Source organism: Danio aesculapii, chromosome 1 (assembly GCF_903798145.1).
Source record: "Danio aesculapii chromosome 1, fDanAes4.1, whole genome shotgun sequence".
Classification (NCBI taxonomy): Eukaryota; Metazoa; Chordata; class Actinopteri; order Cypriniformes; family Danionidae; genus Danio; species Danio aesculapii.
The window spans coordinates 1,026,822-1,045,821 of NC_079435.1; the positions used below are offsets into that span (position 1 = coordinate 1,026,822).

Below are 19,000 nucleotides of genomic sequence, written 5' to 3' on the forward strand. Positions count from 1 at the left end.
GTTTATTAAAAACAAGTTTGTTATAACCAATTGATCCAAGCCTATGACACTGATGAAAATTCAGAATTTGACTTTTGATCTGAGATGCATAATTGAGACTCTTGTGTATAGAACCATTGGCAATTCAGTTCATAATATGGCAAAATAATGGCATTTATGACAAACGGGTATATTAATTAAACAGCTACCCAAAAACTGTTGATTAGAAATAATGCCATAAGCACAGCATCAGTTATTTAAGCAGCGGTGATTGTGCAGTCTTTTTTTTGCTGTGTTATAATAATGGATGGAAAAAACCCCAATAACATTAGCATTTAACATTATTCTTTTACAATTTATAGTTGTCTTGGAAAAAAAAAAGTTACAATTTAATATTTACAGATGCTGTATGTACATTTTTGACTCTTCTAAAGCATAACAATATTATAATAAGTGTGCAGATATTCAGAATCATGCTCCGTAAACATTCTTGTTTATCTGGGAAACAATGCTGGAGTCAGATATTCTGCTTTGAACATGTGTTTTCCGGGCTGGAACGCTGTCTTTGTTTTGGTCATTTTAACCTGCTCAATGCCAGTTAAGCCAATTATATTTCAGCATTTCGGGTCTCCTTGGTGGAAAACAGCTCATTTCATTCATTCATTCATTCAGGAAGGCTCTGAAAGCATGTGTCCATGACTGAAATGCGACCTCCGGTGGACAGTAGCAGACTCCAAAATGAGACAGATTCAGTTCCACATGAGGTTATTAATTATCAACTGGTATAACTATTATGAACGTAATCATTAGGTGAGCAGATTACACTGTAACCCTGTGTCCTAACAACACTCTACGTGACCAGATCAGCAGTAATGAGCAATTTGGCTGTTTGCACCAGATGAAACACGACAGAAATGTAAACACAGCCATTCAGAAGCACAGAATAGTGCACTCACTCATGAAATGGTGAGGTTTATAATCTAATGAATACATATTAACCCTCTTTAACATGATTAAATGTAGATGCTGAATCACTGATGTGTGTTGATTCTATGTGTTCAGTTTTAAAGCTCAATTTCAGACGGTTTATTTTATCTTCCAGATCTGAGCTGAACTATCTGCTGCTGCTTTCAGTAGTATGGCAATAAATGTCCTGTAAAATGACATTCAGACTCACATTATGAGCATTTAACACTGAATAAAGCACATGAGCTGTACCTGAGCTGATCAGTTTTCTGTTGTTCAGCTGTAAGAAACAGAAGCCGTTTCTAATATATCAATTTGAGGTGTTGGTTAGGACAAAAACTCATTTTAATATGGAGAATATTCCTTCTATCGCTTGCTGTTGCTTTTATTTACAACACGGTTTAAATCACTTGCTCCTGTCCTCAATCTGGCAACCTGCACTTGCGTTTGTTTTGAACCAGGAGTGCAATACTTAGTTCAACCACTGGGTGTCAAACGTACATATTTTATCAGTGTGTGGGGTTTATAATAAAAACACAGACATCAGTTTTAAAAAATGTATTTGCTAAATTAATCCATTCATTATATTCAAACAAAAACCAAGTGGGAAAACTTAAAGAATGGCTATAAATCATATTAATGTAATGATAAAACACAGAAACTATCCTAACCTTCCCTGCTCTAGTAAAAATAAACAAGTTTAAGCTATCACAACTCTTCTAAGCTATGATTTTTGCAGGTTTTGTTTTGCACTTGTGTGAGTTTTTTGTGTGGACTGTTCTGGTTTAATGCTGTGATTATAAATCTTTAATTCTGAGAGCTCTCAAACAAACCTGAGAACTGCAGAACTTCTAGATTCTACTAGAAAAATATTGAGTTTTATTTTAGTTACTGCTTTTCTTCATCACCACTACTACTACAGCTGCTGCCCCTATCCCACATCCTAAAGCAATTCCAGCAGTTTTCCACCAGTTAAGCTTCCACTGGGCTTCATTAAACATCTCAGTAGTGTAGTGCTTCCCTCCGTTTTTATTCACCAACTCATCCATCATATCCAGCAGCTCATCTACTTGAAGTGTACTCTTTCTGTCTTCATTGTTGAATGTGTGATATCTGCTACCGCAGGTCATAACAAACTGGCGCATTTCAGAACTCTCTTCTATATGATCTTTCAGGCTTTGGTTCAGCGAATCAACATGAGTGAAGAGAATAATGGTGTAACGTGCACTTTCTTCTCCAAAGTTGTCTTGAATCCATTGGACTGTGTTCATAACTTCCTCTGTCAGCCTCACATCTGCTCTGATGACCAGCAGAAACACATGAGGACCCGGAGCAGACAGATTCATACACTTCTTTATTTCAGCCTTCACTTCACTTTGATTTGCGGATGTGTCTTGGAGACCTGGAGTGTCGATAACCGAGACCATCCGGCTTCCTTTTCTTGCCATTTTTTTCACAGATTGGTGAGTAACTGAGTCTGGACAATTGTCCTCTTCAAGCACGTTTTTGCCCAGGATGGTGTTTCCAGTTGCACTCTTTCCAGCTCCAGTCATTCCTATCATGACAATCCTCAGATTTCCTACAATAGAGAGATACAATTTCACATTAACAGCAAACTCTCTCACTCTCATTCACACTGGAAACTGCATTTTACTTATTTGCTGGTAATTAAAAACTCATTTTGTATGTAACCGGTCGGAAATGAGCTAACTAAAAGAACTGTAATTCACAATATTTATGTTTTCTTTTGTTAAATTATAAATAAAATATAAAAAATGCAAATATAACGTAAGATAAATTATATCATGTAAAATTAATAATTAAAAAACAATTAGACACATCTGTAATTCACAATAATTATGTTTTTTTAGTTAAATTATAAATAAAATGTAAAAAAAATGCAAAAATAATGTCAAATAAATTATATAATGTAAAATTAATTATTAAAAAATAATTAGACACAACTTTAATTCACAATAATTATGTTTTTTTAGTTAAATTATAAATAAAATGTACAAAATGCAAATATAATGTAAAATAAATTATATAATGTAAAATTAATAATTAAAAATAATTAGACACAACTTTAATTCACAATAATTATGTTTTTTCTTTTGTTAAATTATAAATAAAATATAAAAAAGCAAATATAATGTAAGATAAATTATATAATGTAAAATTAATAATTAAAAATAATTAGACACAACTGTAATTCACAATAATTATGTTTTTTCTTTTGTTAAATTATAAATAAAATGCAAATATAATGTAAAATAAATTATATAATGTAAGGATAATAATTAAAAAATAATTAGACACAACTGTTATTCACTATAATTATTTAGAGAAACTGAAATACAGAGAACTGAAATGCTTTTATTTTAGGTGAACTCCCCTGGATTTGGTCAGGGGTTTTTTGGTTGAAATATAGATTAAGATAAACTGTAATGCTGAGACTGCTGAACTGCAGTTAAAGACGAACAATCAAAAATGAAACACCCAAAATTACATAAAAACTCTGAAGGAAATGTGGATATTGCAGTGACGTAATGAACGTTGATCGATCTATGTGCTGTAACATGTAAAACAGGAACTTAAAAGGAACATTCAGAAAGCAACTCATATAAAACCTCAATCATATTATTGTCTTATTTAGATTAAGGCAAATCATTTGATTACTGATGTCCATGTAAAGTCACTAACTGTCACAAGTCATTTTTGCACTACTGAACAGTTTTCACCTTCACAATGATCCCACAGAAAGAGAAATGTTCATACACCGAGTTCGACTGTTGTTGTTAATTTTTTGGTTTATGTTTTTGTAGGGCTTCTGGTAGTACCCAGAATAGCAAAGTCGAGTAAAGGAGGTCGAGCCTTCTCATTTATAGGATCTGGAATAGCCTTCCTGATAACATCCGAGGCTCAGACACACTCTCACAATTCAAAACTAGATTAAAGACCTATCTGTTCAGTAAAGCATACACTTAGTGCACCACTTAGCGGGCTTCCACACAGGTTCTGCATCTTGTTGATATACACTATGAACAGCAGCTACGCTAATAATTCTCTTTATTCTCCATTTCCACCTGGGGATACTCTTCCCGAGGCCCTCAGACTATGCAGAGTCACTGATTCGATCCAAGACCAACGACGAGATGATCCCAAGGTTTCCATATCCTGGACCAGGCCGTATCCAGAGCAGCTACTGTGATGGTCATGGAGGAGTGTAGAACATGAGACTGATTCCTGTGACGCTCCAGAGACAGACGAGTCTTCGCTGAGGCCAGCTTCCAGCCTCCGCCGCTGAGACTGCAGCTCTGCACAAGACGTTTGGCCAGCGGAGAAATTAAAATGGTCGTGCCCAACTGAGCCTGGTTTCTCTCAAGGTTTTTTTCTTCACTTCCGCCATTAGTGAAGTTTTTTTCCCTCTCCACTGTCGCCACTGGCTTGCATGGTTCGGGATCTGTAGAGCTGCGCATCGTTGGATTTGCTCTTCAATATTTGGACTCTCAGTAGTGATTATTAAACCACACTGAACTGAGCTCAACTGAACTGAACTTAAACACTACAAACTGAACTACACTGTTCCTATTTACTGTGACCTTTTATGTGAAGCTGCTTTGACACAATCTACATTGTAAAAGTGCTATACAAATAAAGGTGAACTGAACTGAACTTATAAAAAGGTTATTTTCCTGTAGTGATTTACTGTAATTTTGTCTGTTGTGGGTTAGAGGTTCTAATTCAAGCCAGTGGCCAAAACAGCTAAGTTCCAAAAACAAACAAACAAACAAACAACTAAATAAACAAAAAGAAACAACTGAAAATCTATTAGAAATATAAAAATATTTGTTTTTTAAAACAGAGAAATGAATCAACAAGAAAGAAAGAAACAAAAAAGAAAATAAATCTCAAAGGAAACAGATATAACATTGTAAAAAATAATTAATAAAAAAACTTAAATGAGCTAAACAAAACTGTTTCTGAAGAATAAAAGGCAAATAACAAACATTTAATTCATTTTCATTAAATTCTGATGTCATGAGTACATTAACTGGTCCATTACATCTCACACAGATTGGTGGATAGTGAAAAATCCCTTTAACCACAGAGCACCACATACAGGGTTACATGTATTATTTACAAGCCTTTTGGAAAATGGGGACATCAGTGATGTGCTTATACCGTAAGCCCTCTTCTCCTTGTACTGTGTGAATATGTTCTCTAGAATTTACCGTTTCGCTCCCTTTAAAAAGTCTTGACACTGTAAAAAAATTCTAGCTGCCTTAAACTGTTTAGTTAATAAACTTTGTATAACTTAAAAGATTTAGTTGACACCTCATTAACATTAAAATAAGTTAAAACAACACACTGTAAATCTATTTATTGACTTTTTGTCATTACACTTTTTACAGTCTACTTATAATGTAGTATTTCAGGTGATCACACTTAATTAGCATGGAAACAATACATCAGATGAAATAGAGATTTACTGACCTGTAATCGCTGGAGCCATTTTTCTGTAAATCTCGCTGTCTTGCAGTGCTCTGTCTTTATCTTTCTTTTTGTTGGATGAATGACAAATGAATGGAAAAGAGCTTCGCTTTAGTCTCCTTATTTGAATGCATATGATCACATGACTGCAGTGCAGCTGCAAGCAATAGTCTGCAGTGCTATATTTTCTGTTCCATTTTCTGTTATTATTACTTATTTCTCTAAATATTATTTATTATACATTATATTATTATTTTAAACAATTAAATGTCAGTAAAAGTCACTTTGTTAAACTGTGGAGTTGAATTTTCAACATTAGAAGTAGACAGAGCAGAGATTAACATCCCATAATGTAATTCACAACCGTAAATAAACCCATAACACGAATACGATGGGCAGTTTCATAATTCGAAATGTACAATAATATGCTTTTTTCAGGGATTTTCAGTAAAGTTTGGCTTTCATTGCTCATATTTAATTTCTAATAGCTGTCAAACACCTCCACCTACTGCTCACCAACCCGCTCACCATGAGCATACCGATTGACAGTCTTAAAGGAAAGAAAAACGAACAGAACCACGTTTACATGGTCATATTACACACAGTTTAAACATTATGATAGTTAGTACACTAGTTTTTTTTAATTTATAAAGTACTTTCAAAACAGCTGTGGGGTTGACCAAAGTGCTGTACATGAAATGCAAATAATAGACACCAAAACAGAGAAATAGCCACTGCTCAGTGAAACTTAACAGGCAAAACCATGCCATAATCGAGCACCCGCCACCGAAAAGCTTCAGCCATTGAAAGCCATTTCAGCCTGGAAAAAGGTATTTTTAGTCAACTTCAAGGAAGGTGTAGGGATGCAGAAGATTCAGTCTAGGAGCCAGATTGTGTAAGTGTTAATATAAATAAAATCATTCTAAACTCGATCCTGAAATAGAGTGGCAGCCAATGGTCTACATGCACAGCTAGTGTTTTTCAGCCACCGATACACTTCTGCTGAAAGGTTAATGTGACTATTTTCAATTTCATACCATTCCTTTTACAGCATTGATAATGTGATTTAATTCAAATATAATCAGTTAAATCGACTTAAGAGTTCATTTAGATGTGGGAGTGTAACATTAGATGAACAGCCGTTTACACAGAAGCTCTGTCAGGAGCAGCAAGTGAGTGTTGAAACTCCACTGATAATACTGGAGTAAAATACATTTCCATATTTTAAAGACATGGAGCAGAACAATGGAATTTAATGCAGAGCTTCTTGTCTGGTCTGAGATGTTCTTTATATTGTATCTCAATCAGGCAGTAAAGATCGTTCAATTTGATCATTGATCCAAGTGTGGATTATAAAAGAGTGCATAACTGTCTCGCTGACTTTTCAGGCATAAAATATTTTATTTTGGAAAGCAAGCAAAAAAACTTGAGGCGCTAATAGAAACATGTTTGTCTATGCTAGGTTATTGTCAATAATAAGGACACCAAAATATTGTCCAACAACGGACTATGCTGAATGTGCTACCCATAGCGCAATCCGTCATAATTCATCATCAACAACAACAACAACAAAAAAACGAGGGTGGCACATCATCTTCAAATGTCTATCAGAATGAATTGCCACCTTAAATAAGGATGTAGAAACAGTGTTGCACATCTTGTCATGTATATATTTTTTAAATGGTAGATTTTTAATCAGATAATTTGTTAATATTGAGACATTGTAAATTTGTCTTACAATAATATAATGAAGGTGTTTACGTGAAGTGCTTCATGTAAGAGTTTCCTGTAATTTTGGGTGACTTTAAGTGCAGTTCGGCAGTTTCACTTTCACTCATGAACATTTCATTCATGCCCCCGTGACAAGCTGGGGTGTTAGACGCAAATAAGGAGTAAAGACTGGTGAGAGTGTTATGGAGTTTAATAACGCATGCCAAATGGAAAGGAAAAAACGTTTGCATTTCGCGATGTGTGTGTGTTTGTGTGTGTGTGTCCTTTACTTACAGCCAGTCCTTTACTGACAGCCGAGTGTGTGGATCTTGTCGGAAAATATGGTGAAAAGTCCTACATGATGCAGGAGTATGCATATCTGCATACTCCACATGTCTTAATTCCATTTCTGTTTAGTTCAGTTATGGCTTTAGTCAGATTAAGGTCATCAAAAATGGTTGTTTGGAGCTTATGTAGGCCTACAGTTCAACATTCATGCTTAACTGAATAAACAGTGAGTAAACACAAGCACATCTTACTGAACATCATTTATTTTCATCACCAATGATCAGAGTAGATCAGTTTCTCAAGCAGTTTGTGATGATTTTGGAAACAGGAGATGATCCCCTGGTCTAATGCGCCACCTGGCTGGAAAAACCCGTTCTCAAAGACTTACGTTCAGTCCGTATTTGGGAAACACACATATTCTGAATGCCTTCGGCAGAATTCAAATGAACCATTTTAATTTAGATTAATCTAGACTAATTCCAAGATCACAGTGAGATTAACCTAGATTTAAAAAATCATCTCTGCCCACCTATAGATATTATACATAGGCCTGATTCACTATATTTTATATTTGTAACTCCCTCCAAACTTTTCCTCTCATTTAAAGTTCAACATTATTATTAGTAGGAAAGAGTATGATTATTATGTCTCGCACACGCACACACACACACACACACACACACGCACACGCACACGCACACACCACACACACACACACACGCACACACACACACACACACACACACACAAAACTTAATCTAAATCCGACTCCTGGTTTTGCTGAAATGCACGTTTATAGCGCCCTCGTGTGGCAGTTTTAGCCATTGCATTCAAAGCCTGCGAGGAAAAAGCGAAATGAAAATAGGCTCAGACATGCCATGCTTTTATTGTATTAGCATCTAGCATCAATCTTACTGTAGTACATGCTAAAGTACACTATGGTATTTCTTCATGTGGCTCATTACACTTTCTGTAAGAGTTTCAGGTTGTTCTCAGATCTTTGAGCACTGGCTTGTGGATTGAGAAAGTGTTTTTGTTTTCTTTTTCTTTCTTTCCTAGACATTATTAAATCAAACAAAACATTTATAGTGAAAGAGAGTCGAGGATCTGAATAGTGTGGCAACCAAAGTCAATTTCTACTGTACACATCATCCTGTTTCTTTTTTTTCGTGCTTTGCTTAATTCACTGCTGTTAACACATTTATACATTTTTAACCTCTGAAGGCCCAAGCTGTTTTTTTACATGCATTTTTTTTTATTTCTCTCTGCTATTTGGGCTTATTGGAACCTAATTAGAATAAAACCTAAGTATCATCTTTTGATATGATGTACTTTTAGAGAAAAATGATGTCCATATATGTGCACTCGTGGTCCCAATTGACATAAAACACTTTTTCCTGACTGTTTTTTTAATGCATATTTAACATACAGTTTTTTTTTTTTACTTTTTTATTTTTTATTTTGGACAGTTAAAAATAGTGTTTGGGACATTTCACATGCTGCAAAACAGATGCAGGATGACACTGTATGTCTGTAACGAAATATAAAACATTCAAAGTATTTTAAATAGCCACTTAAGAGCTAAAAATGTGCTGTCCATGTATGTGGGCACTAAGCCCTAGGAGCTTATTATAGAATTTTTCATTTCCAGAGCAATATGTGAAATATTAATCTCAAATCTAGATTAATGTCTGCAAATTGTATATTAAAATATTATATTTATTTTACACACAAGCAGAAAACCTAAAGGTATGTTTGTACAAATTAATGTAATTAATGTAATATAAATAATTTAAATTAATTAAACATGACATTATAATTTTGAATGCTTTATTTATATTAAAAGTACAAAAGTCTTTGATGCAATTTGAATACACAGCGTTTACAGTAATGATACTGTAGTTAGAGCACTTACAGTGGTACTAATGAAAAAAGAACCAGACAAAAAGCAAACACTAAAATATGAATAGTTTATCATAAATAAAGAAATAATGATAATAAAGAAATGGAGAGTAAAGAGAGCAATATAAAATGATAATAATATCAACAGTTTAGGCATTCAATAGATCATACAAATAAAGTGCACGTTTGAGTGTTTTCCTGTTAAGTGAATGTGGAACGCAGAGTAGTGACGTTTGAATATTTAAACTGCTGTGATGTCACGTTCAGTTGTCCAATCACAAACCTTCCTCCGGCCGTTTGAAACGTGTTTGTTTAGTTTCACTTTCTTTTTCAGCTCTTCCTCTTCTGCTGGCTGCTGTCGCATTACATCTTTGGAGGATTCTTCAAGAAAACTAAAGGTAAGAATCACACAAGGTAACTAAAAACAGCCACATATTAAGATCATGTAATACTGATTGTGTTCATGCCGTGCAGCTATATCGGAAGTGGAGTCTATGCGAGCTGATCACTGATGTATTTTACAGGCAGATTCGACCAATCGACAAATGGCCAATACAAGAGGTGAGTGAAACAACTTTTATTATAGTCTATTCTTCTGTATCAGGAAACCAATAGAAGCAGTAAACAACAGCACATGCTAACAAAACCACTCTAAATAAAGAACATCAGAATCAGAAAGAGCTTTATTGCCAGGTATGTTCACACATACGAGGAATTTGTTTTGGTGACAGAGCTTCTACAGTGCAACAGGATTACAGAGACAGGACAAAAACAGATAATAAATATATTTAAAAAAATAGAAGTAAGTAGTGAATGCAAATATACAGATTGACAAGTGTACGTAGAGCTATATTACTATATACAGCGTTATATGTGCAGCTGTTATGTGCAAATTGGCATGTAAAGTGTGTTGTTAAATAAGTGTATATGTGTATAAAAGTGTATAGCAAGTAGTGATGTTGGTTCCACAATTATTATCATCAAGTGTTCATGAGATGGATTGCCTGAGGGAAGAAACTGTTTCTGTGTCGGGCTGTTCTGGTGCGCAGTGCTCTGTAGCGTCGACCAGAGGGTAGAAGTTCAAAGAGGCAGTGTGCTGGGTGTGAGGGGTCCAGAGTGATTTTGGCAGCCCTTCTGCTGGATAATTGCAGTTCTTGGGGAGTAGGAAGGGTTGTACCAGTGATTCGCTCAGCAGTCCAAACTATTCGACATAGTTCGGACTTTGTGTTATTTAAAGAATTTAAACATCAGGAACAAACTGCAGTTTTGTGTTTAGTAATTGTTAAATATAAAGCTGCAGTAAACAGCTGCTGTCGCTGAATATCCATCTGCACTTCTGTGTGAAAACTGCACATTTCTATCACCAGACATATCGTCACCATGGAATTTTAAGGTTCTCTCTGTGTTCTGAATGATTTTGAGATATTGAGCTTTAAAGGTTTTGCATTCCATAGCATCAGTGTGTGTGTAAGATTTGGTTTGTTTTTTTAAATAAGAAGTCTTAAAATGTAAACAACTTATAAAAAAAAACATCCCATAATGTAAATAAAAATATGTCAATAACTCAGTTTTGCAAAACATTAACATAAAACATATTCTGGAATAGTTGGTGGTTCATTCCACTGTGGCGGCTCCCCATAAAAATGAATAAGTGTAGTGTGTGTGTTTGGATTGACAAAATGTGCACATGATCTTAGTAAGCAACTTGACAAAACAGTCATTATTTTTGTTACTGCAAAAAGCATGCACATGATTCCAGAAGACAAGCTAATCCAGCCAAAATATTTCATAAGATGTCACCAAAATGTTGTATTTAAACGTCTTAATCAAATACGAAATGTGGGGAAAATGCAAAAAAGGTCCACTTTTAGAGAAAAAGACCCCCCACCACCCTTACTAGGCTGGCTTCATTCATTCATTTTCTTTTCAGCTTAGTCCCTTTATTAATCTGGGGTCACCACAGTGGAATGCACCACCAACTTATCCAGCATTTGTTTTATGCAGCGGATGCCCTTCCAGCTGCAACCCATCACTGGGAAACACACACACACACACACATTATTATTATTATTATTCACACACATACACTACGGACAATTTAGCCTACCCAAATCCTGTCATATTTTATAATTATTGGAACAAAAGACACAAATTTTAAAGTGAGCTTTACTGAATATAACCTATATTCCTTCACTGAAACAGATCTCAGGATAATTCTTCTAGGTAAAACTGGAGCTGGAAAGAGCTCATCTGGAAACACCATCCTGGGCAGAGATGCATTCCAGGCGGAAAACACTCTGGTGTCAGTAACAAAGACGTGCAAGAAAGAAGAGGAGGATATCGACGAAAGAAAGGTCTCAGTGATTGATTGTCCGGGTCTGTCAGACTCTTCAGTCGACCTTCAGACTGTAATCCGTGACTGTTTGCATCTGTCAGCTCCGGGTCCTCATGTGTTTGTGCTGGTGTTGAAATTAGGTGTGCATTTCACAGAGGAGGACAGAAATGTACTTCAGTGGATTCAGAAGAGCTTTGGAGAAGATGCTGTGAAGTACACCATCGTTCTGTTCACTCACGCTGATGTACTGAAGGGTAAACCTGTTGAGCAGTACATCAGTAAAAGCTCCGATCTACAGCAGCTCATCCACACCTGCTATGGCAGATATCACTCCTTCAGCAACAAGCAGAGAAACGATGAAGGTCAGGTCACAGAACTGCTGAAGATCATAGAAAAGATGGTCATGTTTAATGGAGGGAAGCATTACTCTAGAAAGAATAAATAGAGGATTTCAGTACATCATAGAATAACCAGCCTGATCTCTCGAGAAAACGTAAGTATTTTATGTTTGGTCAGTTTAGTGGCTAATTCAGTCGAGTTCAGTCGTACAAAATTGTACGATTTTAAAAAGGAGGCGTGGCACCTAACCCCACCCCTAAACCCAACCGTCATTGGGGGATGAGCAAATCATACTAAATCATACAAATTAGATTGTACAAATTCATATGAATTAGCCACTAAAGCAAAAAGTTACGAATTGCCGTGAGATTGTGTTGAGAATAACACTGATCTCTGTGAGTCTGTGAGCCCCCCCTTTAAATTTAAAATAAATAAATTCCCAAATGATGTTGAACAGATTCAGGAATTTTTCACAGTATTTCCTATATTATTTTTTCTTCTGGAGAAAGTCTTATTTGTTTTATTTCGGCTAGAATAAAAGCAGTTTTTAATTGTTTTAAAACCATTTTAAGGTCAAAATTATTAGCCCCCTTCAGTAATATCTTGTTTGATAGTCTACAAAACAAACCACTATTAGACAATTGGTGCGTTCGACTTTATGCATTGCTGCGCAGACAGATGGAAATCTGTCTTAAATTTTGTCTGGATTGATGCTGCGCTGACGCCATGTGACTGTCTTATGTGGCATCAGAGTACTGCGACAGCGCTCCGAGATTAGACGGTCGATTCAGTCGGTGCTGCGTCTGAAGAGCGACTGCAGCTGCTATGAAGACAGCGATGTTACACGATTGGCCGAGTTCACCGCATGACATCAACCACTTGTGTTTCCGGTTTCTTATTGAGACAAATTCCGTCTCACAAATTTCCAAATAAACAATTCACTTTTCATATCCTCTCTGTCTTGTACACATCATGCTGGTTAAAAGACTACAGATATTTCACTGCTGTATCATCTTTTGTTAAATAATTTGTTCATAATGACTAGATTGTTTGCTCAGGTTTATTCAGCCTTTTTTATACAGACTCCTGTATTCAGCTCTATAAATGATTTAAATTATATATTTTAGCAAATTCCCTGAATATTAACTCAAATACGTCTTACAGACTTGTAATAAAATAATTATCATCATTGATTCTGACACCCTAATGAAGATTTCTTAACGAATTAAGTTTAAAAAAAGATTTTATCAAATGTAAAATATGTGATTATAAAATATTTTATTTCCTGCCGTTTATGCAGAAATGTTAGACGTGAGAAATAATAATAATAATTCCTTACATTTATATAGCGCTTTTCTGGGCACTCTGTAACGAGGATGCTGAGGCTTTGTTAGAATCCATATGCGGAAGTTTATTAAAAGGGTGAGACAGAGACATCAACGTATAAACAGGCAAATAGTTGGTAACAGGAAAGCAGTCCAAACCAAGCGACAAGCAAAGGGGCAAATCCAGAAGACGTAGTAAATATACAGGCAGAAGATCAGTGTAACAACAATCAGTCCAAAACAAATCAGAAGGGCAAAGGCAGAGAACGTACGTGGTTAAGGCAGGCAGGATCATACACAGGAATGCAGTCAAGAAAGTCACTAGGAACAATGCTTGGTACGACAGGTAAACTGGCAATACTTCGCAAAGAAGCATGGCCTGAGCACTCATTGAAATACTGCACAAACAGGAAGTAGCCGCAGAGGGAGCGGAGCTGAGTCAGTAGTCGGGCAAGGGCTCCCTCTGCTGGCGTGGCGTTACAGAACCCCCCCCTCTAGGAGCGACTCCTGGAGCTCGACGTGGGCGCAGACTTGGTATGACTTGACATAATTGGTTATATCTTTACTCATCATTGGCCACCAGAAAGAGTTTTGGACAAGATGGATCGTTCTTGATATACCCGGATGACCTGCACATATGGATGTATGCACCCATTGCATGACTCTAGGACGTAAGGTTGTGGGGACGTAGTTTTTGTTGGGTGGACATTGTGGTGGCGGAACCTCGTTTAGCTGTTCACGGTGGATTTCTTCCATAATGTCCCATGATACAGGAGCAATGACTACTGTAGGGGGTAGTATGGTTTCTTGAGTATTTGTTTTGTCTGTGGGAGAGTCATAACGTCGCGATAGAGCGTCTGCCTTACTATTCTTGCTTCCTGGTCTGTACGTGACTGTGAATTGAAACCTGGTGAAGAATAGGGCCCATCGTGCTTGTCTGGGGTTAAGTCTCTTTGCGCTTTTTATATACTCCAGGTTTTTGTGATCTGTGATGACTTGGAATGGGTGTATAGCTCCCTCTAACCAATGTCTCCATTCAGCGATTGCCTCTTTCATGGAAAGTAATTCTTTATTCCCCACATCATAATTGCGCTCTGCTGATGTTAGCTTTCTCGAGAAGAATGCACATGGATACAGTTTGCCTGGGGTTCCATGTCTTTGTGACAGTACTGCTCCGATGCCCAGATCTGAAGCATCTACCTCCAAGATGAACGGTGAGTTAGGGTTGGGATGTTTGAGTATAGGGGCTGTGGTGAATCTTTCCTTTAATTCCTTGAATGCCTGGTTTGCCTCCTCTCTGACCACTTCAGTTTCTTCGGTTTACCTTTAAGCAGTGACGTCATGGGTGCAGCTAATGTACTGTAGCTACGTATGAACCTCCGGTAGAAATTTGCAAACCCCAGAAATCGCTGAAGTTCCTTAATTGTGGTGGGCACTGGCCATTCCGTGACTGCTTTAACTTTAAATTCATCCATTCTCACTCCATTATGACTGATGTGATAGCCCAAAAAAGATGTTTGCTTAACATGAAACTCACATTTTTCCGCTTTGACATATAGTTGATTTTCCAGCAATCTTGAAAGCACCTCTCTGACATGATTCACATGATCTCCTTCGTTCTTGGAATAAATCAAGATATCATCGATGTAGGCGACAACGTACTTGTTGATTAGATCTTTGAAGATCTCATTTATAAATGACTGAAAGACAGCCGGAGCATTTGCTAGTCCATAGGCCATGGCTTGGTATTCATAGTGCCCCCTGGTGGTGATATACGCTGTTTTCCATTCGTCCCCTGCACGAATTCTAATCAGGTTGTAGGCACTCCTCAGGTCAAGTTTGGTGTATATGGTGGCTTCACGTAGTTGTTCAAGGGCAGAGGGGACTAATGGGAGGGGATAGCGAAATTTGACTGTGACATTATTTAAACCTCTGTAATCAATACATGGACGAAGACCACCATCTTTTTTCTCTACAAAGAAGAATCCAGCTGCAGCTGGTGACGTAGATGGACGAATGAGACCCGAATCCAGAGCTTCATCAATGTATTCGTCCATGGCTTGGCTTTCCTTGGGGGAGAGAGGGTAAACCCGGGTTTTAGGTGGTATTGCATTGGGTAACAGCTCGATTGCACAGTCCCAGGGGCGATGCGATGTGGAGGGAGTTGCGTTGCTTTGATCTTGCTGAACACTTCAGCTAAGTCTTGATAACATTCTGGTATGACTACAGTCTTGTGAGTTTCAGGGCTCTCAATGCTGGTTGTCAGAAACGGCTGTGGTTTGACATGAATACACCTCTCTAGGCAGAATGTAGACCAGCGCTTTAATTCTCCTGAATGCCATGATAACTCTGGGTCATGAATATGAAGCCATGGGTATCCCAAGACTATCTCATACTTAGGGGTGTCAACAATATAGAAGGAAATGGATTCCTGATGTAGTGTTCCAGTCTTGAGAGTGAGGGTTTTTGTTTGTTGAGTAATTCCATTTCCTATGAGCGCATCATCGATAGACTTGATTTTAATGGGTGGTGTACAGGTTTGAGTGGGGATGTTATGTTTTTCAACAATGTCTCTGCTAATGATATTAAGTGCAGCTCCTGAATCAATCATAGCTGTTAAATCAAGAAAAACAGCGTCAATCTGCAGAGTGACTGGTAGCGTGAATGATTTATTGCTTGGTACTGAGAAGTGTTCCATATTTACCTTGACTTGACTGCTGCTTTTATGTGGGCGCCGTTCTCTCTCCTCTTCAGGGATTCGTGATGTATTAACTTGCATAGGCTCATCATGACTTTTTAATTCAATGGCATGAAAAGATCGGGTTAGCTCTTGAATCTTGGTATTTCGTCTATGTCGAGGTGCTTGTCTCATGAGATTATCAATTCTGATTGTTAATTTGACAAATTCAGAAAAAGATAGGTCATCATCTTTGCAAGCCAGCTCCGTCTGAAGCTCCTCATTCAGACTCTGGTGAAACATTGTCTTTAAAGCCACATCATTCCATCCGCTCTGAGCTGCTATCGTTCTAAATTCAATAGCGTGATCCGCAGCTGATCTGTTACCTTGTTTGAGGTTCTTCAATTGGGTGGATACTCCCCTTCCTCCATCTGGGTATTCAGACACTTCACGGATCTGGTTAGTGAAATACTCCAATGAAGTTTTTATTTGAGTATCCGAATCCCATACTGCTGCTGCCCAGTCAATCGCTCTTCCAGTCAATAACGTCATCACAAATGCACATTTCTTTTCCTCTGAATCAAATTTCTCACCCTGGTGCTCCATATAAATCTTAACTTAGCGTAGGAAGCCTTTGCATTGCTCAGCAGAGCCATCAAATTTATCGGGTATAGCAAAGCTTACCGTTCTTGGCGTGGTAGGAGGCAGGGACCGGATATAATGTGTCAGGTGTTCGTTGACCGACTGTAGTTGCATCAATTGTTCTTGATACCCCTTTAAAACCTTACTTTGATAAACAAATGTAGCTTGCAGGTTGGAAACTTCCGCTGGATTCATGGTAGGCGAAGTATTCTGTAACGAGGATGCTGAGGCTTTGTTAGAATCCATATGCGGAAGTTTATTAAAAGGGTGAGACAGAGACATCAACTTATAAACAGGCAAATAGTTGGTAACAGGAAAGCAGTCCAAACCAAGCGACAAGCAAGGGGAAAATCCAGAAGACGTAGTAAATTTGCAGGCAGAAGATCAGTGTAACAACAATCAGTCCAAAACAAATCAGAAGGGCAAAGACAGAGAACGTACGTGGTTAAGGCAGGCACGATCATATAGGGATGGCTGACATGAAACTGACGTTTCGACACTGTGTCGAGATCCCGAAGCGCAAGTGTTTCGAAACACTGTACCGAAGCATGATCCGAAACACCCAGGTCACGTGACTAAAGCGATTCAAAGCATCGATCAGTTCAGAAGCGTTTCGAGACTTGGAGAATCTGCATTTGACTGATAGGGTCAAACATATGTTTTTGTCACGTATGGCCTAGTGGACTGTGCGTGTGCATGTTGACACAGGCTTCACATTACTTTTGGGTTCGAATCCTGACTTGTACAAATACTCAAATTGTGATTTTATGTATTTTAATCATGTTACTGTTATGGTGTAGTCTAGATATGATACAGCTGCTGATACGCCATCAATTTAGCATCATTTTTGTAACTGTAAAACAATAATTAATATTTTACAGTACTGTGATGGTGGGTTTAGAGTTGTGGTAGACGTTAATAAAATACAATAAATGGGAAATTTAATGAATAATATAAATAATTCTTGTTAACTTCTGTCCACAACTGTATCTGATCTAGCAACAACCCTGTTTTATGACCGAAACAAGCTATATTTATTCACAAAGTGTTTATTCGGATGTCAGACCAATGTTGAAACAGAACGATGCACAAACAAAGCATCTCAAACTGATATTAAAGCATTTCAAAATAACTGTATCAGCCTGGATTCGAACCAACAATCTCCACATGGAAGTCAGGAACCCTAACCACTTCACTATTTCACTTGAGGATTTGTTATTACAAAGTGGGGTTTAATACCTCAATTTGCTCAACTGTTCTTTGCTGAAACTGTTCCAGTGCAATACATAAAAAATGACCACTAGGCGTTTCGAAGCTTCGACACATTTGCTTCAACTGTTTCACGAAGCCTCGCTTTGCCCACCACTAGGATCATACACAGGAATGCAGTCAAGAAAGTCACTAGAAACAACGCTTGGTACGACAGGTAAACTGGCAATACTTCGCAAAGAAGCATGGCCTGAGCACTCATTGAAATACTGCACAAACAGGAAGTAGCCGCAGAGGGAGCGGAGCTGAGTCAGTAGTCGGGCAAGGGCTCCCTCTGCTGGCGTGGCGTTACACACTCAAAGCACTTTACACAGGGGGGAATCTCCTCATCCACCACCAGTGTGCAGCATCCACCTGGATGATGCGACCGCAGCCATTTTGTGCCAGACCGCACACCACACACCAGCTGATTGGTGGAGAGAAGACAGTGTGATGAAGCCAATTATGATATTATATATATATATACATATATATATATATATATATATATATATATATATATATATATATATATATATATATATATACATATATATATATATATATATATATATATATATATATATATATATATATATATATATTCAATTCACCTTTATTTGTATAGCGCTTATACAATGTAGATTGTGTCAAGGAACAGTGTAGTTCAGTTTGTAGTGTTGAAGTTCAGTTCAGTTGAGCTCAGTTCAGTGTGGTTAATAATCACAACTGAGAGTCCACATATTGAAGAGCAAATCCAACGATGCGCAGCTCTACAGATCCCGAACCATGCAAGCCAGAGGCGACAGCGGAGAGGGAAAAAAAATTCACTAATGGCGGAAGTGAAGAAAAAAAACCTTGAGAGAAACCAGGCTCAGTTGGGCACTGGAGTGTCACAGGAATCAGTCTCATGTTCTCCACTCCTCCATGACCACCACAGCAGCTGCTCAGGATACGGCCTGGTCCAGGATATGGAAACCTTGGGATCATCTCGTCGTTGGTCTTGGACCGAATCAGTGACTCTGCATAGTCTGAGGGTCTCGGGAAGAGTATCCCCAGGTGGAAATGAAGAATAAAGAGAATAATTAGCATAGC

At 37.5% G+C, this 19,000-nt stretch overlaps 2 protein-coding genes across 3 annotated transcripts; one reads left to right on the plus strand and one right to left on the minus strand.

The window, feature by feature from the left end:
• Nucleotides 1-1,829: 1,829 nt before the first annotated feature.
• On the minus strand, nt 1,830-5,515 carry LOC130227929 (GTPase IMAP family member 9-like). Its single transcript, XM_056456843.1, has 2 exons — nt 5,443-5,515; nt 1,830-2,524 (listed from the first exon to the last, which is right to left on the minus strand). Exons 1-2 carry the CDS (start codon nt 5,459-5,461, stop codon nt 1,830-1,832), a joined length of 714 nt encoding a protein of 237 aa, XP_056312818.1. The 5' UTR covers nt 5,462-5,515.
• A 4,140-nt stretch (nt 5,516-9,655) lies between these two features.
• LOC130222463 (GTPase IMAP family member 9-like) lies at nt 9,656-13,014 on the plus strand. 2 transcript variants are annotated; one of them, XM_056455029.1, is made up of 3 exons: nt 9,656-9,737; nt 9,814-9,900; nt 11,542-13,014. In XM_056455029.1, the coding sequence occupies exons 2-3, from the start codon at nt 9,885-9,887 to the stop codon at nt 12,117-12,119; spliced, it is 594 nt and encodes a 197-aa protein (XP_056311004.1). In that variant the 5' UTR covers nt 9,656-9,737; nt 9,814-9,884; the 3' UTR covers nt 12,120-13,014. The 2 variants fall into 2 exon arrangements, with proteins under 2 accessions (XP_056311004.1, XP_056311011.1); XM_056455036.1 differs by having other exon boundaries at nt 9,663-9,737; nt 9,864-9,900.
• The last annotated feature ends 5,986 nt before the right edge of the window (nt 13,015-19,000 follow it).